General features: G+C 37.6%; 1 protein-coding gene across 1 annotated transcript in view; it reads left to right on the top strand.

The window, feature by feature from the left end:
- The window catches only part of DTHD1 (death domain containing 1), a 67304-nt gene that overhangs the window by 32806 nt on the left and 8456 nt on the right, over positions 1–26042 (top strand). The window contains exon 8 of the mRNA XM_078002614.1: positions 4713–4957. Coding sequence (XP_077858740.1) covers positions 4713–4957 — 245 coding nt within the window. The remainder of the gene's footprint in view (positions 1–4712; positions 4958–26042) is intronic.

The following is a 26042-nucleotide window of genomic DNA, read 5'->3' on the forward strand; positions in this document are numbered from 1 at the left end:
AATAGTTCTATTATACTTTTGTAGATCCTCCTTTTTTCTTTTGTGGCCTTTGTCACATGCAATTTTCTATTCATTCGTTTAATTGTTTGATCAATTCCAGTTTCTCCTACCACAGTCCCATCCGTGGAGGCACTGTCCTGTTGGTGGTCAGCATTCAGTCCCCACACCCAGGAAAGAGTCTGACAGTTAGAAGAAACTCAGTATTTGTTGAAAGAAATGAAGACTAAAGTTTAGAAAAAAACATTATAATATTAAGTGCAATTAAAAGTATTTAAAACTTTAATTAATAAATTTAGATTACTGCCCTTTGAAAATGCCAAAATCTCTCTATTCACTTATAGAGAATATGAATGGCTTTTCAGTGAAGGTCACACGACATGGACTATATTTCTATCTCTAATAGGAAGGAAGATGGATAGGTGTGTCCTTTGGTTTTTATAATGGTTTTTGGCATTCTTCTGGACACAAGTTACAGCAAGCTTTCATTCTCTAGGTGAGAGTTGTCAGTTTAGCACTTGGATTATTGCAAGATAACCAAGCCCCCACTGCACACAAAATCCAGAAAGTGCCAGAAAGTATTTTAATATGATTTTATATAATGGCAACATAGCATCACCCATAACATCTAGTAATGCCCTGTGAGGTCTGTCTTTTAAAGTTGCCCTGAATGCCCTTTGGCCTAGGGCAGTGATTTTCCTAGATATTCTATGGGATGTATCTCTACATGTATCTGTACACCTATATAATAACCATTCTTTAATTTGCTAAACAAAAATTTGTTGACCTTATGTATATTAAAGTCTAATGAAGAAAGACAGAGAATAAGCAAATAAGTAAATAAAATGCATAGCTTAATTTGGGCTGAAAAGTGAATTATAGAAGAATAAAGAAGGGAAAGGATAGGGGGATCTTAAGGGATGTAGCAGGCTTGCAGTTTTATCTTAGGGAAGACCATTCTGGGAAGGTGACATTAAAAAAAAAGAAGTTTCTAAGAGGGTGAGGAAGCAAGCCATAATCCTATCTCAGGGGAGTTTATCCCAGGCAGAGGGATTGCCAGTGCCAGTGAACTCAGTGGAAACCTGCCTTGTGTGTGTGGGGAACAGTGGGAGCTTGAGATGGCTGGATCAGAGGGAGTGAGCACAGGTTGTGGGAGATGAGGTGAGAACTGATCATGCCTTGTAGGCATTGGAAAGACGGCCTTTTCTGCTGAGTGACTTGGGGAAACATGAAGGCTTTTCAACAGAGAAGTGATCTGAGTTAGATTATAACTGCATTGAGAATAGGCTTTAGAGCAAGAGGAGAAGCAGGGAGACTACTGTTTAATTGCAGTAAACCAGGCAAAAGATGGCATGGCTTAGAGGTAGAGCTGGTGGAGAATGGGTTAGAATATAGAAATACACTGAGCCAGTGGTTCTCATAGGGTTTTTCTGGTTTCCTGGACTGCTAGCCCTTTCAATTTTTTTATCTGACTTTTCTGAGCAAAAACATTTATTCTTACATTTGTATTTTCTATGGCATCAATGAAAAATATTTAATGCCCATTATAGAGAAGAAAATATATTACTATAAGGGACAGCAGATAATCCACAAAATATAAGTAAATTCTCGAACTTTTTACATGACAGGTATTTACTAAATAGCTACTATCTCAAGACACTTCTAGGGGACTATATACGTAAGATATTGAGAAGAAGAAAAAGATTCTCAGAAGGTCAACTAGTGCTTGATTTTACACTTTGGGTATGGAATGAATGAGTTTTTCTTTTATTTCTCCTTTAAATATGCCAGTGAGGGAGAAAAAAACAGAGTACTGCAATTTCTTCATGCAACTTCTATTTTTTTGGATCTATTTTTTTGTTCAGGGACCAGACGTCTTTAAAATATAATATTATGCCTTAACAACGATGAAACTCCAACTTTAAAAAATTACAGAATGGTTTCTGTTTACAACATGAAGATTTTGCTATTTACTATTAGTAAATCCTCAATAATTTCATCCCTACTTCACATATAAATGTGATCTTTAGAGAGTTTCCCTAGAGATCTTTAGTTTTAAAAATTGGTAAATGTTTTAGGTCTCAGTTGAACCAGAGTGGCTATGCCTCACCCTCAATCCTTATATCTTCTGTATAAATCATTTCTTATGAATAATTGTGCACCCAACAGAGAGTATAATGTCTTTCAAGGGGTAGAAGGGGAAATTTACTAATTTGTATTCCACAGGGACCAAAGTAGTAAAATTTTTCTTGATAGCACTCTAGTAGTATAGAAGCAGAAGTTAGCCAGGTGTCACTCCAGTGAGCTGGAAACTCCAATTTACCTAATTTACTATTTAGATAACATTTAAATTACCCCAAATAATCCACTTTATTTTTTATTTGTTTATTTATTTATTTTTTAACCAAAGTGAGACTCTCTTAAGAAGACAAACCCTGGCTAGTCATTCGTCTCCTAGGAATCTGTTTTTTTGTTTTTTGTTTTTTGTTTTTTTCTCTAAGTAGCCAGGTTGCCTCTCAAATATAAAGTTTTGCAAAGGGATCTACTTCTACACCTTCTGTAATCTGGAGTTATTCTATTTCTAGATTTAACTGAGCTTTAGAAAAATCACCAAAATGACCTCAAGCAGTCAGGACCGGGGGAAGGGTCCTGGTATCATCTACATCTCTCACTGAAGTCTTTGTTCCCTGGGCAAAACGGAACGTTTTCCGTGAGAGAAAACTCTGGGCAGTCAACTGTATGTTGACTTACAGTAGACAAAGGAAGTTTCCATGTAGACATGAAAGCTAAATCTTGGCCAGATGTGGTGGTTCATGCCTGTAATCCCAGCACTTTGGGAGGCCGAGGAGGGTGGATTGCTTGCCTTCAGGAGAGTTCGAGACCAGCCTGGGCATCATGGTGAAACCCTGTCTCTATGAAAAAAAAAAAAAAATAGCCAGGCACGGTGGCACACATCTATAGTCCCAGCTGCTTGGGAGGCTGAGGTGGGAGGATAACTTGAACTTGGGAGGTGGAGGGTTTAGTGAGCTGAGATTGTGCCACTGTGGAGCTGTGTCATTCCAGCCCGGGTGACAGAGTGAGGCTCAGTCTCAAAAAAAGAAAAAAAAAAAGCTTCATCTTGACATTTCTTTAAAAAAACTGAGTTTTTTTTGTTTTTGGTTTTGATTTTGGTTTTATTTTTTTTGTGTGTGCAAATTCAAAATAGTGCAAGAATCCTGCCTTTTATCATTTGGTATCATTGCTGTCATTTATTGAGCACTTACTGTGTGCCAGGTCCGATGATAATTATTTTATCCATATTTTCTCATTTCATTTCCTAAACAATCCTAGGAGTTAAGCTTTATTTCTCCTGTTTTAAGGGTAAGGAAGCTAAGGGAAGCTAAGGGAAGCTAAGGAAGCGTAAGGAAGCTAAGGGAAGTCTCTAAAAAGCTCAGAGATCTGAAAAACAATGGACAAATATTAACAGATAAATATTACAGAATACACAAATCAGAGAGGCTGGACTTGAACCTAGATCAATACATCCAAGGCATATTATCTTAAATGCTACATTATAGCTTCCTACAAGTTTTACAAATTTTGATGCAGACATATATTGCCTTAGGAAACATGGTAGTGTTTATTCTGCTGTTGAAATAGCAAGGTAAAATATTCTGATTGTCATGGTGAAACCCCAATGAGTGAAATGTTATGTTCACAAAAACTTTAGAATTTTCAGTAAGGAGTTGATAAAACATTTGTATATTATCATTTTAGGAGAATCCGTCAGGTTTTCATAGAAATTTCAGTAACACAAATTCAATAACTATCACACCTGAAAGTTCTAGATCAACACTGTCCATTTTCACAATTGTGGAAATGTTTTATATCTGTGCTATTCATTATGGTAGCCTTTATGCTTATGCTGTCACTGAGACTTTTAAATGTAGGTAGACTGAGGAGTTAAATTTAATTATATTTACTGTTCATTAATTTTCATTTAAACTTAAATTGCCACATGTTATAGGAGAGTGCAGTTCTGGAACGTCTATTGTGAGGTCGCAATATGAATAGTTAGGGGAAAGGAGAAAGATAATTCTCAACGGGTGAAAATAATTTTCTAAATGTTGCAAAAGCTGAATATTTCTAGTAGTTTCTGGTTATATCAAAATGAAATAGAGAAACAAAAGCTAAAGATTATTTGGTTTAGAAGCAGCCAGAGAGCACCTGGCCCAACAACCGATGAGAAATCCTTTGAGCAATCCACATGGTCTCTGCCTATTGTTCCTTTGTCAGTTATGTTTTGACAAAAGATAATGATACACAAAAGTTTTAGTCATATTTTTAAAGTAAAATAATTATTTGGATTTTTAAAAATTAAGTAACACAAAGTGATACATCTTTTTGTTGTTGTTGTTGTTTTTAAATTAATTGATTTATTTTTTTTGAGACGGAGTCTCCTTCTGGAGCCTGGGCTGAAGTACAGTGGTGCGATCTCTGCTCACTGCAAGCTCCGCCTCCCGGGTTCACGCCCTTCTCCTGCCTCAGTCTCCCCAGTAGCTGGGACTACAGGCGCCTGCCACCACGCCCGGCTAATTTTTTTGTATTTTTAATGGAGACGGGGTTTCACCATGTTAGCCAGGATGGTCTTGATCTCCTGACCTCGTGATCCGCCCGCCTCGGCCTCCCAAAGTGAGATATCTTAATGGTAATAAATGCATTTTACTTCTATTTAGGTAATGGGAAAGATTATGGAAAAGACTACACACTTATTTTTCACTTGCAAAGAAAACCTAGGCTGGAACTCCAAATCAAAGAAGTGGACGAATTTGGAAACTATAGCTGCCCTCATTATAAAGGCACCATTGTCGTTTATAAAGTACCTAAAGGAAAGATAGTCCCCAACTTGAATCAATCTCTCGTAATTAATGAAAACCATTCTCAGTTGCCAATTTGCAAATTACCATTGAAATTGCCAAAGGTGAGTTATTTTACTTTTCTAATTATTACATTTTGTTACTTATTTAAAATTCTGTAACAATCAGTTTTGCAGGCATAGAGACACACACAGTTAAAAGAAAAGGTAAGAATAGAGTTAATAAAGAAGGAGTAGGTAGGTCCAATTTTAGAGTATCAGAAAACGTGTTAGGATTTCTCCTTTTATTCGTATCAGCCTTTCTAACAAGAATGCTTCAGATTGGTCTGGTCCTCACAGTATGTTGTTGCTAACTATGAAAATAATGTCATTCATTTTCTGTAACTGCCTCTGAGTCACTGGAAAATCATTTATGAAAAAAAAATGCATTTCAGAGCACATCACTTTAAGGAAAAGTCATGGTGAAGAGCAAAATGACCTCAAAATATTTACATTGAAACTTACCATATTCTGCGTGTTTGTTTCATGAGTTATACTTGCCTAAAATTCTTACTCATGTCAGAAAGTAGGATTAAATTATTTCTTTGAATATGTCTAACACACAAATAAATACATTTTATTGCTGTATATTACAATTTCTTTCAGTGAAACAGGACTTGTTGAATCTAAACTACATTTTTAATAAGAAATATAACTGAAAAACTTACTTCATTAATCTTGAGGTAAAAACAAACTTCTTATTCTTTAAAGAAAGCTAAAATCACTTTCCCATGTTTATATTTTTTGTGTGTATGACTAGCAGAAATGTGTTTACCATGTGGTTAGATTTTGTTCTGATTTAAAATAAATCATTAAAGTAATTTAGCAAATATTAATATTGAACTTCTGAAATAGGGGATGTGCTGCGCTAGGCTTTGTGATAAATACAGAGCTGTAAAGGATAATACATGCCCTAAAGCTGTGTTGTTCTGAATGGTCACTACTGCCCATATGTGGCTATGGAGCACTTGAAATATGGCTAGTCTAAACTGAGATGGGCAGTGAGTTTAAGATAACCGCATTTCAAAGACTCAGTAATATATATATGATCTCATTAATAATTTGTTTATATTGACTGCATGATAAATTTATATTTTGGTTATACTAGGTTATAAAAAATATATAAAAATTAACTTCCTCTTTTATTTTTTTAAACATTTTAGTTACTATTAATAGAATATTTTAAATTATATATGTATCTCAAATTATATTTCTATGGAATAGTGCTTCTGTAAATGAATTTATAATCCAGTGAACAAGTACACAAAACATATACACAAAATTACGTTGTAAGATAGTAACTGATTGAAGTTATATTTAGATGATATAAGCAGTGGTACTAACAGTTGGTACTAGATGGTATTAATAGTTGTTCAGAGAAGGGAAATGGCTTTTCCACAATCTGTAACCAGTAGAAGTTTGTGGTATTTGTGGCATTTTATCTGAACTTTGTAAGTTGGTGGAAATTCAGCCACTGGAAATGAAGAAAAAAGGCAAGTTAGGGGGAGAAAATACAGTGCATTTGACTGGGGTGGTAAGCATAGCTTAGCAGGAATTCACAAGCTGTGTAATAACCATTGTAATAATGTCTAATATGCCAAAGGCCTTTCAAATACTTTACATGCATTGTATCACTAAACCCTCACAAAAGTCCTACGATACATAATTGTTCTTACTTTGTGGGAAACTGACGCACAGACATTTTAGGCAACTTGCCCAGGTTCTCATGGCTAAGTAAATGGCAGAGCTAAAATTCAGACCCAAGAAATCTGCTTCCTGTGTGTTGAATGGCTATGATGCTGTCACTTTGTTAGCACATAAAGCTAGGATTACTAGTCAAAGATACAAGATGGATTTTAGGGCATCTAGGTTCACATTTGATGTATGATGTCTGTGCTATGCTTTACTATAGAGATAATATTAGAAATATTTAACAAATGATATGACCTGAATACCAACCAGTGAACTTGAAAGCAGCCCTCAGTAGGTTCCTGGTGACATTAACTTTACTTGCTGTTTTTGAGGAGATCCCGGGGTCCCTGGTAAGTACGCATAAGTAGAGGAATTGATTAAGCCATTGATACTGAAAATGATACTTTCATGACAGTATAGCCAAACTGGTGTACATCTAGTATCAGTTTTGCTTCTGTGCGTTTTCATTTCCACTGTAAGACTTTGCACCATATGGCCGTTACCTATGCATGCGGCACTTTTCCCTGAGATAGTCCCATAACTGCTTCTTTATCATTCAGGCCTCAGCTCAGATGTCACTTGTTATTCTTATTCCCTTATCTCCCAATCTGAAGTCGCTTTTTTAACTTGTCACCCTTTCTCGATTTACTTCCTAACACCCATCATTGATTTTCTTAGATTTATTTGTTCATATATTTTCTATTTTTCTTTGCTTCTTTAAAAAGCAAACTCTGTGAATGAAGGATCCTGTCTATTCTATCCAGGTTCCTTCTTCTGTGATTAGAAAAGTGCCTGGCACATAGCAGGCACCCTAAATATCTATGACTTGATGAATAAGGGGAGGTCTATAGTTTTCTCTCCAGATTCTAAAAGTTTAAGAACTATTGACTTGAAGGAATACTCAAATTCTCTCTGTTCCATAGTTTAGAGCTTGATTCTACAAACTCTTAACTGGCACACTAAGGCATCGATGTGGATCAACATGAAGATCTGGAGTGGAGAGGGGTACATAAGGGCTGCTCTCCAGGCAGCTCAGCCGGCACATTACTTCCAGCGAGCACCATGTTGCTGTGCTTCCATGAGAGGATGAAAAGGAGACAAGCCAGGGGTGGTTGGAATTCTCTGGCGAGAGGGGGTAAGGGCCTTACTGAGATGACGGCAGACCATGGAAAGAAGGGCCCTTATGTCAGAGAGGACAGACGTGAAGTCCCAAAATGTGACAGGAATTCAGCTTTCACTTATCAGTGTTTTCTCTGTTGCCTGACTTTATAAAAGTAGCCAAATTAGTCAAGCCAAATTAGCCAACATAGATAATTTAGGGGTTTGTGTAGATTTTCCTCAGTAAAAGTCTGTGTTTACGATTGTCCAGTACTTTTGCATCAGCTTCTTCTCTGCTTTGCTTCTAACACACCATTCCTTACCTATGTGCCTGAATAATTCTTACTGAACCTCTTTCACATTGGTGCTTAAGTGCAACCTCTCCAAGGAAGCCTTCCCTCACTCCTCCTTTGTAGCAGGTTAAGTGTTCCTGGTATATGGACCTACAGCGTTTTGTACTCTCCTTATCACTGTAGTTACCATATTTCATGACAACCACTTGCTTGTTTCCTTCCCTTGTTGCTGTAATGGTTTTTCAGGGAGTCTTTTTCCTGAAATATTTTTTTCTAATCACCCCTCCTTGTGAAATTTTATTACCACAGATATATTGTGTGTCTGTTTATATACTACATATTTATCTGTGTTTTATACATCTAAAAGAATAAGCCTTTTTGTGTCTCACCCAGGGACGAATTTTCTCTCCCCAAGGGTGACATTATCAAAATTGAGAATGCATTCAATAAACTGCGCAGGCACAGACCCTGTCCCACTCAACTCTCTATTGCCAGTGCGGAGAGATAGTACATGCTTGATAAATATTTGTGACTAACTAGATGAACAAGATAATTTCTGCAAACCTTACAATTACTCAGCCTTGAAATTGATAATCCTGAAACTATATTGGCATGTTTAAAAATAGTACATTTAAATGTCTGCTGCCTTTCATAGATGAATCTACTGCCAATAGGCCATCTGTGCTTTCTTTTTATCCCAGATGGGTTTGTATAGGGCTTTCCAAATTCACTCCCTGGGCCCTTTCTTGTGCCCAAAGTCTTCAGAAATAAGTTTGTCGGGCTGAAAAAGAATCTGTGGCTGTGGGAACTTTTTTCTGTTCAAACTAGTGTAACTAAATGGGAATTGAAACCATGACATTTATTTTTGCAAGATGAGACTTATTTCATAAAGTTCAGAATTTAAAAAATTCACCTCAACTAAGCAGTATTAGAATGTGCTATTTTTCAGGAAATGGAAGTAGCCTAATATAGTAACAGCTTGGCATTAATGAACATGACACTATGTGGGTATTTATACATGTAGCATAAAACAAATTAAAAGTGTTTCACGGAGAACCCACAGCAAATATTTACATATATGTATATAGGCATAGAACCACACACAAAATTATAGAGTGTGATGTAAATATACTGTATCTGATTCATACAGATGAGAAGACATATCACTTTTACTTCATACTTGTGAGGATCTCTGTGTCTCTTATTCTACAGCCTCTGTAGTTCATTCATTCATATATTAATTAATTCAACAAACAGTGTATCCCAAAGCCTCAATGTATAGTGGTGTTCTGGTTTGTAGGGTCTCATTCTTCCCTTTCTTCTTTATAGCCTGTTTTCTTTATTTTTTTTTTATTTTTTTTTTTTTGAGATGGAGTCTCGCTCTGTTGCCCAGGCTGGAGTGCACTGGCCGGATCTCAGCTCACTGCAAGCTCCGCCTCCCGGGTTCACGCCATTCTCCTGCCTCAGCCTCCGGAGTAGCTGGGACTACAGGCGCCCGCCACCACGCCCGGCTTGTTTTTTGTATTTTTTAGTAGAGACGGGGTTTCACCGTGTTAGCCAGGATGGTCTCGATCTCCTGACCTCGTGATTCGCCCGTCTCGGCCTCCCAAATTGCTGGGATTACAGGCTTGAGCCACCGTGCCCGGCCTATAGCCTGTTTTCAACTAAGAGGCAGAGTTATCCCTTAAAGCAGAGGTCCCCAATCCCTGGGCCATGAAATGATAGCAGTCCGTGGCTGGTTAGGAACCAGGAGGTGAATGGTGGGCAAGTGAGCAATGCTTCATCTGTATTTACAGCCACTCTGCATTGCTTGCACTACTGCCTGAGCTCTGCTTCCTGTCAGATCAGTGGCGGCATTTGATTCTTGTAGGAGTGCAAACCCTATTGTGAAATGCACCTGCAAGGGAACTAGGTTGTGTGCTTCTTACAAGAATCTAATGCCTGATGATCTGTCATTGTCTCGCATCAACCCAGATGGGATCTTCTAGTTGTAGGAAAACAAGCTCAAGACTCCCACTGATTCTACTTTATGGTATATAATTATCTGATTATATATTAAAATATAATAATAATAGAAATAAAGTGCACAATAAATGTCAGTTGCCTGAATCATCCCGAAACCATCCCTGCAACATGGAAAAATGGTCTTCTATGAAACTGGTTCCTGGTGCCAAAATAGTTGGAGACTACTGCCTTAAAGTATCAGTCAAATCATCTCATGCCTCTGCTCCAAACCCTTCAGTGGCTCCCAGCTTCCTTCAGAATAAAGGCTCTGTGTGAACTTGGCCCTCACTGACTCCAGGGCCTTCTCTGCTCTACTCTCCTCCTCACTTATTCAATCATAGTGACCTTCTTGAGTTTTTGGAATATGCCACACCTGCTTCTGCTCTAGGTCTTTGTGCTAGTGATTCCCCTTGCTGGAATGTTCTTCCATCAGATACCTGCATATCTGTCACCCTTACGTCCTTCACTTCTTTGCTGAAACTTCACCTTCTCTCTGTGGTTTATCCTGACTCTAATGTTGCAATCTACTCTTACCCCTACACCCTGACATTCCTAATCCTCTTTAATCTGCCTTATTTCTTTTCCTCTAAATCATTTCTCCATTTTTACATGTATTTCTTCATTTGTACATTTCTTGCAGAAAAACCCTCTATTCCATAACTAGAAAGTAAGCTCTGTGAAGATGGGGAACATTTTTTGTTCACTGCCAAATCACAAGTACCTAGAATGGTGTCAGGCGTAAGTGAGATGCTCGATAAACATGAGTGAATGTGTATATATCAATATAACTTGCATTTTATGGACCAAAAATGTAAGGAGGAAAGTTAGAAGTGCCAAAGAAGAAAATAAATTAGCATTAGAAGATGGACACAGAATTCGTGGTGTGAAATGGCAGGTGGGATTGTTTGGGAAGACCTCACTGTGGAGGGAACTACTGGGCTGAGGAGCAACAGGAGACCAGAACCTTCTTATGTGGCCAGGAGAGCATCCAAGTGGGAGATGCAGCAAGTTCCAAGACTCCGAGATGGGCACGCGTTTCAAGTCAAGGTCTCGAAGGAAGGCTGTGATGGTCAGCGCACATGTGAGGGCTACAGAAAGATGATGAGGTTTGTAAGATAGGAAGCGTCCTGGTGACACTTCATATTGCATATAATCTTCTGAAAATGATCCCATAAACAATATATTTGAAAATATGTGGCTGAAAAGAATAATGATTCACCCCTATATCTTTCTTAAGTTGTGCCTCAGCCTTTCTCCTTTCACAAAATGTTCAAGTAAATTCAGTTCACACTGTACATAATTGTACTTTGGCAAAAACAAGGCAAGTTTCAAAAAAACTCTCAAAGGTTTTTTAGGTGGAAGGGAGTGGAGAGAATATTTTGTGTGTGTGTGCGTGTGTGCGTGCCTCTGAAGTCACACCAGATAGGTGACTGCAGGCCGTTTGCTTATTTGTGCTAGCTTGGGTTGTGACTGCTTTTGACTCCTTCCTCCTACTTGGAGGTTTTGCTTTGAAGGAAAGAAGGGCTGCAGATCTGATTGCTGTCACCTATTCAAGGCTGGAATTTCCCAGTAAAATCTAACCCACGTATTTACGTAAGCGACCTGTTGACCCAAGTTTTGCTTAGCCTGAACTTCCTGGATTATTGTTTTTTTAAAACTGAACTCCTGACATGTGATTTCTAGTAAATAATGATACAGCTTCAACACTTTCTTTCTCACCACATTAAATAACTTGCTGTGTCAAAGGCAGGAAGCAGGCAGATAGCAATGCAGGAATCAGTTGGTCGGAATCGCCACTTTCACCACTGGATTTCGTTACCATCTCACTGCTCTGCTAGGGGTAATGTTGTTCCTATATTATTTTTTCCAACAATACGAAATACCAAAGCAATTTTGACTAGATAAATGAGATGATTCTGAACCATTAAAAATATTTACATCCACAAGCATTTTAATTCTACTCAGACTTCTCAGTTGCAGTAATTTTACAAAATTATATTAGGGTTCAAGGATAAAATGAAACTTATTCTGTTATTGCTAGGCATTTTAAAAAGGAGACTGAAAGAGCACATTAGAAGAAAGTCTTATAAGAAAAATCAGGATTTTGTTTTGTTTTGTTTTGTTTTTTTCTTGCTGTGGTTTTTGAGGGAATAGTGGCCACAAGGTGTTTCTTAAGTTTTCCATAACCTAGTGTCATACTTTCTATACTAGAGTTAATGCCAATACCATATTTGGTGCTTCATGTCCCTTCCCCTATCAATTACAGAAGAAAGCCACTAGGATCTTGGTAAGTAGAAATATTATGTTAATTTTTTTAACCCCTGAAAGTTTCCAAAATCTTCTCTCTTTCCAGTGAGAAAGATGGATGGAGAAGGGAGAACTCTGGCACTCCATGCATCTCCCTTACATGTTATCCTCATGTCTGCAGTCCCACTTTCCTACAAGCAACCAGAATGACCTTCAAAGCCACAGTTTTGACCATGTCACTAAGAGGAACATGAGGGGAACATGAACAAAGCTGGTTTAGTCAGAAACAGGATCCTGTGTTCTTTTTTGGAAAGTACTTTGACCACCAGTTTAATGAGAAGAGATTCTTTCCCTTCTCCTCCCCCCATCCCTTTCTATTGTTCCCCTTCCATTTTTTTGTCCTTTCCCCTCCACTCTCCTCCCCTTTATCTCTTCCTCTGCACCTTCTTTTTTTCTTCCCTTCTCCCCTTTCTCCTTCTCTGATCCCTCTTAACCCCTCCCTCCTTCTTCCTCCTTCAACCCTTGACTTTAAAAGATAAGGTTTCCTCTGCTTGGAGGGCAGTATAGCTAAACAGGAATTGGTCACTATATTGTCATAGAGCTTTCGCTATTTCTTTTACAAAGGAAGCACACATATTCCTGCCTATTTAAATAAATTTAATAATTAAAAAGTCATTGATGTGTATGCATTTATTCTCTTAAAATTATAACAGTAAGTAAAAAGTTATGCTTATTAACTCAAACAGATTTTAGTTCATTAACTTCAACTGTTTTTGTTTTTATTTTTTCTTCTGTATATGTATTGTATTAGTCAACATGTTAATTAGCAACCACAAAGTGCCTAATACCTACAAGATATTGTGTAAGGCCTAATAAGAATAATAATAATAATAATAATAGAAGCCAAAGTTCTAGTTTTCAAGGAAATTACAGTCCAGTTTAGGAAATAAAGTATAAACACTTTAAAAGTTATAAAACAAAGCAAGAGATAAATAATAATTGAATACAACAATACAGCAATAACAAAAGACAGGAACTGATTGTTAATTGCAAATGAATAGTAAGATGTTAAATGCTAGGGCATTTCAGAGAAGGGGGTGATCTCTGTGGACTGAGGTGATCAGAGGGTGCTTCAGAGAGCAAAATGATTGCAGAGAATATTTAGGATCTGGAGAGGAAGACAGAAAGGGGCAAGGAGTTTCACACAAGAGAGATGGCATGAGTAGAAACTTTGAAGTGGTCAAGCACAAGATGTGTTCTGAGAAAGGATGATGAATGCAACTGTGTGTCTTCAGGGGAAGATTTGGAAACGTCATGTTGGAAATAAGTTGGGGAAAGATTATGGAGGGCCTTTAATTCCTTACTTAGGTTAACTAAATGATACTGTAATTGTGGTAAACAAGTTTTCTGTCAAAATTCACCAAAAAACTGTGATTGATTTCATGACATAGAGAGCACATGCAAACCGAAGACCCTCAGTTTTTGAGTAAACAACAAAATCTCTCATCTACTGGTATTCTTGAAACTGGCATGGCCATAATTAAGGATGGAGACATAGGTATCTGGTTTGTTTATAATTAAGTTGATCTTTTATCTTTTGAGTAATGGCTCAAGCCATTGGAAAGCCATTGGAAAATTTTAACTAGGAGAGTGATATGATCAAGTTTTGTCAGCAACTTTACTACAACAGCCTATAAGGATAAACTAGAAATGGATGAGCTTAGCAATAGTAAAATAAAGAGCTAATGAAATAGTCCATAGAAGAGAGGGAGAGAGCCTATGTAAGATCATGACAGTAAGGATAGCAAGAAAAGAACAGAGTTGGAGAGAGATTCAGAATTTGAGATCAACAGGTCTTGGTAATAGAGTGAATGTGCGTGGGACTGGGTGGCAGGAGAATATTGGCAGATAGAGGAAGTCGTGAAGGGGATTTCCAAGGTTGCTCTCAGTACACTGTTTTGAGCTACTCTCCTGTGATATAATACAGTGTTTGTTGATTTTACTTTGGAAGTGTTGTTTAAACTTGCATTTCATCTTCAGTTCCTCTAATATTGCCTAACACATAGATGATAGCAACATTTTCCTTGGAGGCCTGTCACCAGTTCCCTTATCTGCTTTAGGCTGCCTTCCTCACAATTGACAGTTTGGTTTTTCTCTAAAACAAATATGATTTTATCACTCTTCCAAAACTCCTCACCGGATGTCTATTGATCAAAAGTCCAAGCCAGTTAGCATGGCATATAGGGCCCATTACAAACTCCCACAGCTCATCGTCATAACCTTTTTATATTACATTTCCCCAACTAACGTATTTTGCTCCAGTTCTACTTAAAGCCTTATTTCTTTCCAAGACTCTTCCCGCAGGTTGCCATTGTGACAGCAATGACTCCACACTTAACCCTATTATACCCTCTTTAAAAGAAGACTTTAAATTTTCCAGGCAGTATTAGACACTGCACTGTATCTGTATCTGTAACTAGATACACTGTATCTGTAACTAGAGCACTTTGAATATATATATAACATATATAAAATATATATTACATATATTATATATATAATATATATTACATGTATTATATATATAATTTTATATATATATGTAAAGCTATTGTCCATTATAATTTTTTATTTATATAAAAATCATGGTAATGATAATAATAACAAATACCTACTAAATTATTTCCTGCTTGTAACTTGACAAAGCATTTACACGTTAACTTATTTATTGAAAAAAAAAACAGAAAAACCTTAAAAAAAGGTTTCTTCATTTAAGAAACTGAAGCATAGAGAGGTTTTCCCCAAGGGAAAATGGCAAAGCTACTGTTTGAAGCCAAGTTTGTCTGATTTCAATGGCAACACTCCTAACATTATATTACTGTCTGCTTTTGAGACTGAGTTTCTCAGGACTGAGAGCACTGCTCATTCAATTTTGTAATCCCTTCCCCGAGGATGCATTCAATAATGTTTTGCTGAACTCTTCAATGAATAAATGAAAACATGCTGGGGAAATTGAAAAAGCAATCGAAGGTGGAGTTTTAATAGCTGACAGAAGCCTTACCTGTTTTCTTTCCAGCTAGCAGTTCCATCTAGCAGAAGCCTTTCATGACTTTAAAGGAATGACTAATAGGATTTCATACACTGTGGCAAGACCTGGGAGGGAGACATTTGGTGTGTGGCTGCCCAGGCCTTTCCCAGAAACATTCAGATTACTCTTTCTGTTGGAAAAACTATTTCTAGCTATGATCTGAAAAGCCAAACCAAAACAAAATATCAGGAATTTTCTTTCCTTTTTTTTTTTTTCTTCTTCAGACAGAGTCTCACTCTGTCGCCCAGACTGGAGTGAGTGCAGTGGCACGATCTCAGCTCACTGCAACCTCTGCCTACTGGGTTCAAGCGATTCTCCTGTCTCAGCCTCCCAAGTAGCTGGAATTACAGGCGCCTGCCATGTCGCCCAGGTAATTTTTGTATTTTTAGTAGAGACATGGTTTCACCATATTGATCAGACTGGTCTCGAACTCCTGACCTCAGGTGATCCACCCGCCTTGGCATCCCAAAGTGCAGGGATCACAGGCATCAGCCACTGTGCCTGGCCCAGGATTTTTTTTAAATCTCCTAGAATAACCTAGAAAGAATTATGCTAAGAGTTAAATAGGCACAGGAATAAATAGGGTCAGGATTAAAGTGGATTGACAAAACCTGTTGGGATTATAATCTAAAGGTGGAACAATAAAGACAGGAGGTTAATATTAATGCAAGTTCTGGCAATGCTGTATATCTTTCTTTGATTTGTTGAACTGCTTTAAGAAGTGATAGCGTCTTCCACATAGCTGCATTTATGGCTCAAGGACATCTGCTCTTGCCAAAATTACTTGGAATACTGAGCAAAATCTTATGCATTGTAACAGTTATTTAGAATTATGGAGTGCTTGCATGTTTGAAGTGCTTTATGTGCATTACGTCATTTAACCCTCATGGCAACTTCATGCGGTGCACCTACTTTGCCCATTAATAGGTAAAAAATGAAAATAGAGACATGCATTTAGAAATCAGGTTTATCTATTCCAGACTGCTTTTGATAATTTTTCTTCACTGCTTCCATATATATATTCCATTTATATTTTCTGAAATATCTAGATCTTTGCCCACTTTATATCTGTAGACATTCCTGGATGCCCCTTCCTTCTATCTGTCTTCACTCCTTAGATTCTTTGGAATTATTTGAATTCATCCATCTGGTTACCAGGGGCCTAAAGCTGTCTTCTTTTGTCCAATCGAGGACTGAGAAATGTATCAATTCTCCCTCTGCTTGAAAAAACCATATGAGATTGATGTTATAAAAGAGTGATTTTCTAAGAAGTAAGCAACTGAAAAAATAATGAGGAAGCAAAATATAAAGCTGGCTGGATAAAAAAATGTGCATGGGTTTGAAGCAAAGATCTGAGCTAAAGAAAGTCGCAGATCTACACTACTTCCATGATGGCTAGTAGCCTGATTTTGTTTCCATATCTAATTTCTGTATTTACCTCCAAGTGGGACCACTATTGGTCAGCACTGCTTGCTCTAAACTCTGTTCTTATTTTGTTCCACTGCAATCTTACTTCTCTGTGGATTTGTGCTGATTTCCAGACCTCTCTATGTGGAGGTACTTCCTTTTCTGTTGAAGGCCAAACATTTCTGCCTAGGTTTTCAGGAAGTTCTACACTGTGCAATTATAAGAAAGTTCATGAAGACAACAACAGATTATTGGCGAGTGCTGGTACTGGTATCTTTTAATTTACTTATTTAAAAAAAAAACAACTGTGTGTATGTGTGTGTGTCTGTGGGTGCGTGCACGTGGGCATGCATGTAAGCATGCACAAATATTTAAATACACACAAAAACAGAGAAAATATACAATGAACCTACATGGACCCCCCTCCCATCATTTTCTGCCATACTTATTTTGTATAGTACCCTGGTTTGTGGGTTTGTTTTGTTGGAGTATTTTAAAGCAAATCACAGGTACAATATCATTTTACGTGTAAATACTTCAGAATGTTTCTCTAAGGGGTAAAAACTTTTAAAAAAGACACAAGACTACATTACTACTGGTACACCCAATAATATTAGTAATTATTACACGATATAAGCTACTGCCCAGCCCTACCCTATTTTCCTAGTGACTCTATATTTTTTCTTTTTGCAGTTGATGTGTTCACAAACAGCATCCAATCAGGACCTACACACTGCATGTGGGTTCATTTGTTGAATTACTGATGTAGGCCCTGTCATTTGTAGACATGATCTCAATCAGTTAGAGACTTCAGTAAGAGAGTTTAATTGATTGGCTCAGCCTGTAGAACTGCACAGGAGCAGAGACCATATGAGGACTCAGACTACAAGGTCGTTTTTCTTTTATGCTTTACTAGCTTCCTTCTATTCCTTGGGCAAGCCAGATCCTTGTTTTCCTTATGGCCACCACCTTTACCACTATGTCATATCGCCTGTCATTTCCTTTGTACCTTTAAAATGTTTGGCAAATCTAGATCTTTCAAAAGAGCCAGTTAGGAGGGAAGGTCGTACCTTTTGCTGCAACTAAGCTTTGGAATAGAACTTCTGTAGCCTTGGATAGTGGTTTTTCTCTTTACCTAAATTTTTTCAGCTCCGGAGTCAGAAGCAGGCTTCTTCAGCCATCTTGATTTTGAATGCTTTGCCACTTCTGAACAGTTTAGTGTTTTTCTGTTCTATCCATATGGTGACATCAGCTCTTAGCTCATTGTCAGAGCAGAGATGACAGCCGTTCCTTGAGCAAGACAGCTCCAGTTTTTTCCATCTTAAGTTATGAGTTCATGCTCCGTGCACTTTTTTATGACTTATCATTCATACCCCTTAAAATGTGATCTGTACAGTTTTGAAAGACAAAAATGCTTCTCATATAAGTTTACACTGAATGATATGACTCACAGCAAATAAAAGGGTTGCTTGGTTATACTGCTGTTTCCCAAAGTTTGGAATTGCAGGTGCTGTTTTAGTACAATATACACACCAGCTTTCAATAAAAAGGAATCAAAACAGTGAAACAATGTTCTCTTTTTACACTTTAATCTGAGTGGAACTCAGGTTGTTGTTAACTTGTTTTCCTATCTCCTTAACAATTGCAAAGCTTTCTTTTTAACAAAAAAATAACTCTCAGGTTCAGAGATCTTGGCTGGCAACAGAATTTAATAATATTGTTATTTTTTAATTGTATTTTTTAAGGTTTTCTTGTGTTTATGTAGATGAAATTGTTTTCTCACTTATGGTTTAAATAGAAGTGTTTCTTTTAACATGTATTTATGTAGGAAACAAATATTTTTTTAAAATACTTTAAGTAATAACCGGTACTATTTTGAGCACTTATTACATATGATACCCTAATTTCAGATACATGATGTAACTCAATGCCTCTTTCTAATGACATTGTATATCTTTACTTTTAAAAGGAGGAGACTGAGGCACAAAGGGACTAGTTTGTTTAAGGTTACAAGTTTAATGAATAATACGTTAGGAGTTGAGCTCTTTACTTCCATCTAATACTACCGCCAAGTCAATAAAATTGATGTATGTAAATAGTAAGCGTAGTGCTGGAGGTACTGAAGTAACTGAGTGGAAAGTTCCACATTACAACCTTCATGTTACATACAAATGTTAACTTAAAGTTACAAATACAGGACCTGGATTCTTACTGATGTCAGTTTAAATGTTGTATTTGTCATTTAGCATGTATGTTTTAGTCAAATAACTTTATCTTTCTAAACTTGTTTCCTCATTCATAAAATAGGCATAAGAACCTCACAAGGATGTGTGTGTGTGTTTATGATGGACTGTATACCATATTATACTGTCAAGGTTCTATAACATACTTTAAGTTTTTAGAGTAATTCCTGGTACATGGCAATTATAGTAGCTGGTATTATTATCTGGAGGAAGTATTATTTATTGTTAGAGCTTCAGACAGACCTCAGTTTCATGACTAATTTTGCCATATTCCTAGCCATATTACCTTGGAAAAGTTACATCTGTGAAATGGGGATAATAACACTTCAAACCATTGTTATGGGTTTGCAATGATATAGTTACATGTACATCCTCACTCGATACTTACATAAGCTTTTATTAGATTTGTGATTATGTTGAACACATTACTACAGCACAGAGTTTTTATACTAGCATTAATTTTTGTACCAGATTACTTTCTTGGTCAATATAATGTCTAGCTTGTTTATAATGTAAAATCATTAAGAATTGTATGAGTCATACATTATAAAATTCAGCAAACCCTTTACTATTATGAAATAAATGAGCTCCAGTTAAGCAAAACTTGAGGTCATACGTCATAAAATTCAGCATACTCTTTACTATTATTATTATTTACCCTAGAGCATTTATGCATGAACACATTCTAATAGGCGATTATTGTGATATCTGTGTAGGATTTTTCCGGTAAAGAAGTCTTTTATTTTGTTACTAAAATACATACAGGTAAAAGTGATAAGATTATAATAAAGTAAATAACCCTTTACTATTATGCAATAAATGAGCTCAAGTTAAGCAAAACTGGAGCTCATTATTGCATAATAGTAAAGGGTATGCTGAATTTTATAATGTATGACTCATACAATTCATAATGATTTTACATTATAAACAAGTTATGATTTTACATTATAAACTAAGCATTGCCATTTGCTTATGTTGATGCTTACGTGGTAGAAGAGGTCTATATGCAAAATAAATCCAAAGTACAGTAAGCAGGAAAAGTCAGGACTTATAATACCCTAAATGCTTCTGGTAAAAATCCATGCTAAAGATACACAGAAAAATACTAATTATATGTACTTTCTTAGTCTATTGTTAATCCTATCACTTTTACTTGTATGTCTTTTAATAACAAAAGACTTATTTAAAAGCAAGCCCTACAGTAAGTGCGTGGGAATGGGAGGAGTGTGAGGTTAGGGCAGCTGGATGAAAGAGCTATTGCCACAGGTATCACAATAATAACCTATTAGAATGTCTTCATGCATAAGTGCTCTAGGGTAAATAATAAAATTAATAAAAACAGCATGTCATTTTCTTTCATTGATTGTATAAATTTGATGCTTAGCTATAAGGCTATGTGGCATCCATGCTAAATGGTGCTAAAAGTATCAGAAAATTCTTATGGTGTTACTTTACACAAAAATTTGCTCTGCACTAGAGTCTGCAAGAACTGGGAAGCAGTAGAAATTACAGAGGACAAAGTTTACAACTTCTTATGCCAAATGGCAATAATATTGTTTCGGTTGCCCTTGAAATTAGTGACTGCACAAGGTACAGTTAAAAATAGGGCATTCTGGGCAGGCACAGTGGCTCATGCCTGTAACCCAAGCACTTTGGGAGGCCAAGGTGGGCTGATCACCCAAGGTCAGGAGTTCAAGGCTGAGGCCAGAGAATCACTTGAACCCTGGAGGCAGAGGTTGCAGTGACCCTAGATCGCGTCATTGACCCTTGGCTACAAGAGCTAGACTCTGTCTCAAAAAGTAAAATGAAATAAAATAAAATAAAATAAAATGAAGTGAAATGAAATGAAATAAAATAATAAAAATATTGCACTAGTATTCAAAGGTAACATTTTGTGTTTTCTACTTAGCCCTTCAAAATATGTGTAAAATGGTGGGAAGGATTTATGATTTTCCTGACTGTCCCCTTTCTAACTTTCATCTTAGGTTTTACTGGGTATTGTGAGGAGCCCCATTATCTTTGCTTTGCTCCCTATAATGACCTGTGTTCATTCTGTGAGGCTGGGAAGGCACAATGATGACGTGATATCACCAAACAAATCAGCCCTAAAGCTGGTCCACAATGGCAATTGTCTTTCCACTGCATTGTCTTTCACTCTTGTTTTCATGCACATGTTTCTACAGTGACATCAGCTTAGTCAGTGCCAGTACCACCCCAAAGCTCCCTGAAAGCACATTACAATGAGGGTGAGTCCCTGCCAAGGCTGAAGTATTGAGCTTCTTTCCAGTCCCAAGAACTGTCAGAGACTAGTGTGGTTAGCTCTCAACCAGGAGACCTGATCACTCTTGATCCTTAATGTTGCATGTATCACAGAGGAAAACAGTAAGAGCTCTCCATCTTCCACACTTTTTTTTTCTTTTCTTTTCTTTTTTTTTTTTTTAGCGAAAGGCAAATGAGGTAACTAAGGAGAAAGCAATTTTTATACAATTCAGATTTGAGCTCAGGCTCAATTCTGAGAGTTCCAGACATGCCTTATGAGTGTGCAGAGAAGTAAACAGCCTAGAAGTTATTTGCATGAAAGCTGAGGTGTTTCTGGGGTAAGAAATGAACCTGAGTTTCAGAAATAACTGGGTATATGAGATATGACTTGACAGAATTCTGTATGCAGGGAAGTTAGGATGGTTTTACCTGAAAACGTGTGAACATATTTTATAAATTTAGCATATAAATTTATTAAATACATATGAATGTATTAAATATTGCATGTTAAGTATGTGATACATAATATAAATATAATATACATTATTATATACCATAATTATGTATAATATATGTTAAAATATGTGAAATATATAAATATAAATTATACACTGAAAGCTCTAGTCAGCAGAGGCCAGTAAGTGTGTAGGGTTGAGCCCTGCAGCTATTGGTAAAATCTATCTTCCATTTCCACTCCTTAGATGTATGATTATGTCTGATGGAAAAAAGTTTTAATTAGAAAAACAGAAAGCCTATTTTATTTAGTTCTGTGGCATATCAGGGCACAGTGAATATTACTTTAATGTCATATGACATGAGGGGTAGGAAGCCACTTTCTTCATCCTATCATGTTTTGCCACACAGCTCATATACCGGGAGAGAGAGCTTAGGTTGGCCACTAACGAGAATTTCTTTCCTTGGGAGAGAAGCAAGAGGGACCAAGAGCTCAGTACAGAGCAGGTGCAGTGGTATCACTGCTGGTGGGACCTAGCAGAGCAGCAGTAGGACAGCAGCTGTGCAAACCTGTGGAAAACACAGATGTCAGCTGAAGCTATGTGGCACCATGAAAGCAAAACTGAAGGACAGGTAGAAACCATCATGGCATGCTACGTGATGATAGATGCATGGGGAGAAGCTGCTGTGCCCACAGAAGTAGTGTGGAGGGCTGCATGGTCCAGCTGAGCACTGGGGGCACCTAGTGGAACAGTGTAGATACCAAGAGAGTAAAGCCCATGGAACTGCCAGAAATACTTGAGAAAAATTTTCCAGAAGCTGGAATTTCTGCATGAGGAGATGGGCCCCAGAGCTAGGTCATCTGTGTGATTCCTGTAAGGTAATTTATGAAATTACTTAATAGAAATTAATATTTTTATTGCTATATCCCTATAGATTTAGATAAGTTGAAGCAATCTGAAGTTTACTTTTGTCTTGATGTGACATTAGAAATTTTCATCACTTTTTGGATAAAGATATTTCTTTCATTCTTCCAGGCATTCATTGGGATACATTTTTAGGGTTGCTAGTTGATAATTCATGTAGGGTTTGATACTTGATTGGTTTTTTCTATGTGCAGTCACTCAGCCTCAGCATCAGAATCACCCAGTTGCTTATTCCAAATGTGGCCTTATCTGAGACCAGTTGAATCAAAGTGTGAGCTTCCCTTTTTTGCCCTTTTCTCAAGATTCATTGGCAGGAACACCCAGGTTTGAGAACCACTGCCTACTATTCTTTCTTTTCTTTCTTTCTTTCTTTCTTTCTTTCTTTCTTTCTTTCTTTCTTTCTTTCTTTCTTTCTTTCTTTCTTTCTTTCTTTCTTTCTTTCTTTCTTTTTTGACAAAGTCTCACTCTGTCACCCAGGCTGGAGTACAGTGGCATGATCTCTGCTCACTGCAACTTTGGCCTCCTGGGATCAAGCGATTCTCTTGCCTCAGCCTCCTGAGTAGCTGAGTGCACCACCACACCTGGCTAATTTTTGCATTTTTGGTAGAGACAGGGTTTCACCATGTTGGCCAGGCTGGTCTCGAACTCTTGACCTCAGGTGGTCCACCCACCTCGGCCTCTCAAAGTGCTAGGATTACAGGCATGAGCCACCATGCCCAACCCACTGCTTAATTTTCTCAGCGAATAGAAAAATAAACACCTTGTGAGACAGTGGTAGACAGGGTGTAAGGCATGTGTTTTCAAAAAGCAGCAGAGATCTGAAATGTGTTCTGTAGGAAATAGTAGAAGAAATCTTCATGGATACATAAAAACCTTGCTGGGCAGATTGTGTGAACAGCTGAAACTGCTGACCTTAAATGTATGATGATAACAATCCTTGTGACTGTCCATGGAGGGCCCCTCTGGCTATTAAGTATTTATTAAAGGTATGATGTGCTTAACACGTGGTAAATGTAAGTACTGATATAAAAGAAGATGCAGAAGAAGACACAATAAATCACTGAGTGTCTAATTCGGGAAGGAAAAACAACACATATGAATGGCATTAACAACAATATAATATTAAGTTATTAGCTAAATTGTGTGATAGCATAGTGTATAAATTCCCAAATAAGAAACCAATTGATAAAAGAGGTAGAATTTGACCAGTTCCTTGAAAATATGGCAGATATTGAAGGGGCGTATCATTTAAATCGAGAGACGGTATCATCATGTGAACACAATTTTTTTTTTAGTTTTTTGAGTAGGGGGGGTCTCACTCTGTCACAAATGCTAGAGTGCAGTGGCATGCTTTCAGCTCAATGCAACCTCTGCCTCCCAGGCTCAGGTGATCCTCCTACCTCAGCATCCCAAGTAGCCGAGACCACAGGAGTGAGCCACTATGCCTGGCTTTTTTTTTTTTTTTTTTTTTTGTTTTTTTTTTTTTTGTATTTTTTTGTAGAGATGAGGTCTTGCTATGTTGCCCAGGCTGGACTCAAACTCCTGGGCTAAAGCTATCCTCCTGCCTCAGCCTGCCAAGGTGCTGGGATAATAAGCATGATACTGCACCCAGCCAATAAAATATTTTTTACCACTTTGTGTGTACAACACCTTATCTACAATGATGTCTGACATATACAGGAATGAGATATACTTTCCTGATCCTCAAAAACATTAAGTCTATTGAGTAAAGGGAAGACTGATAATGGCTGGATCTTGGAGCACTGAAAAGCCCCAAGGACAGTAAACTCGTGGAGGTTCCTTGGGAGATAACACTGGGTAACTGAGTGGATGTAACCAACTCCAGTTTGTTGAGTTGCACACAAAAGATCAAATTTTCACACATACGAGTTCAAGTAAAAAATGGTTTACTTCGCTTTAAGAATTCAATACGGGGCTATAATTAGGGAACATGGAAAGAGTAGTCAGTAATCAAAAGAATCTAATGATAGTGGCTATAAAGCTCAAGAAACTCATACCTCTTTCTGGTGTAGGTGCCTGTCTTTGATTTCAATTTTTAAAATGACTTCTAAATAGATAAGACTTGCATCGTGCTTAACAGCGTAAAATGTGACACATCTGTACATATCTGAATTGCTTATATTTTTATACTGATGCCCTCAAGAGGCTTATAATTCAGGGAAAACTGCCACATAAGCCCCACTATACCCATTTAAATGTGGATTGTGCAGCAAGGAAATAGTTTACAGAGAGCTGGAGAGTCACGTTTAAATTTGTCCAGCATTTCTCCAGCGCACTGACATGTTGCAAGTGGCATTTAAGATATCGTAGGTGGCAAATTAAAATATGCAACATTAACATAAAACAGATTACTTGAGAGGAATAAGAAATATTACTTTCACAAATAGAATCTGAGAAAATGTAATCAAATGGCACCTTTTGTTGTTTTGTTGTGGTGGTGGTGGTTGTTATTGTTACTGTTTTGAAGGGAAAGCAGTTTCGCTAACAAAATGCTAGCATGTGGCGGAAAGGCCAAGTTAATGCCTTCAAATGACTATTTCAACATTTTGGGCGGAGTGAAGGAGTTTAAGAAGGAAAAGGTGTGGAAAGCATGCAGGAGTCGTGCAGGAAGGCGCAGGTCTGTGTGTCTTGTTGTAAGGGCTATCTTGCATAATCGCCCATCTGGAGGTCCGGTTTGTGCGATCCTGACTTCAGCCTAGCAGTGGCGGGCCGTTTGTAACTCCCGCCAAGAGGGAGGATTTCACAGCTTGGTCTCTCTGCCTGGTTTGTTTCAAGATTGGCCCCTGGAATTTCTAAGCCAGCACATAATTAGATAAGCAAGCATGGTTCACAGAAGTGCCTGGTGGCAGAGGGAGAAACAAACGGTTTCAAAGTATATGTCAAGGCTAAAATCAAGAAAGGAAAAAAAAAAAGTTTAAAAATGAATTTTGAGATTGGAGGTTGGGATACTCAGTGACAGAGTTAGACTTGGAAAACTGTGGAATAGAACCTGCAAATAAAACCAAATAAGAAGCAGAGAAGTGCCTTTAAAGGCATCTTTTGATTGCAAGGAGGCAAGAGAGGAAAGTGGGGAGGGGGCGGCGGGAATGAGAGCTGTTTCTGCTAAGGAAGGCATCCAGCGAACCACGTAGGGATGCTGGGAACCTGTGAGAGGGGAGACTGCGGGAGGCCAAATGTTGGCTGACTGTTCTGCTTGTAGCTGAGCCTGAGCACCAAGGAGGTTCAAAAGGTAGTGTGCAAGCGAAAAGAGTGCACAGACCAAAATCGTGCAAAAAAGGCTTGGGGGCATGGAGAGGAGGAAAATGAAAGGGAAGGGAAGAGAAGGCAACACTGAAAATCCTTTATGAAAATCCTTCATGAAGGGACCACATGGGCAACCAGCACAGTGCCTGGAAGTCTAAAAAGAGCCTGAGCTACCCC

The sequence above is a fragment of the Macaca mulatta genome, chromosome 5 (genome assembly GCF_049350105.2).
Source record: "Macaca mulatta isolate MMU2019108-1 chromosome 5, T2T-MMU8v2.0, whole genome shotgun sequence".
In the NCBI taxonomy this organism is placed as follows: domain Eukaryota; kingdom Metazoa; phylum Chordata; class Mammalia; order Primates; family Cercopithecidae; genus Macaca; species Macaca mulatta.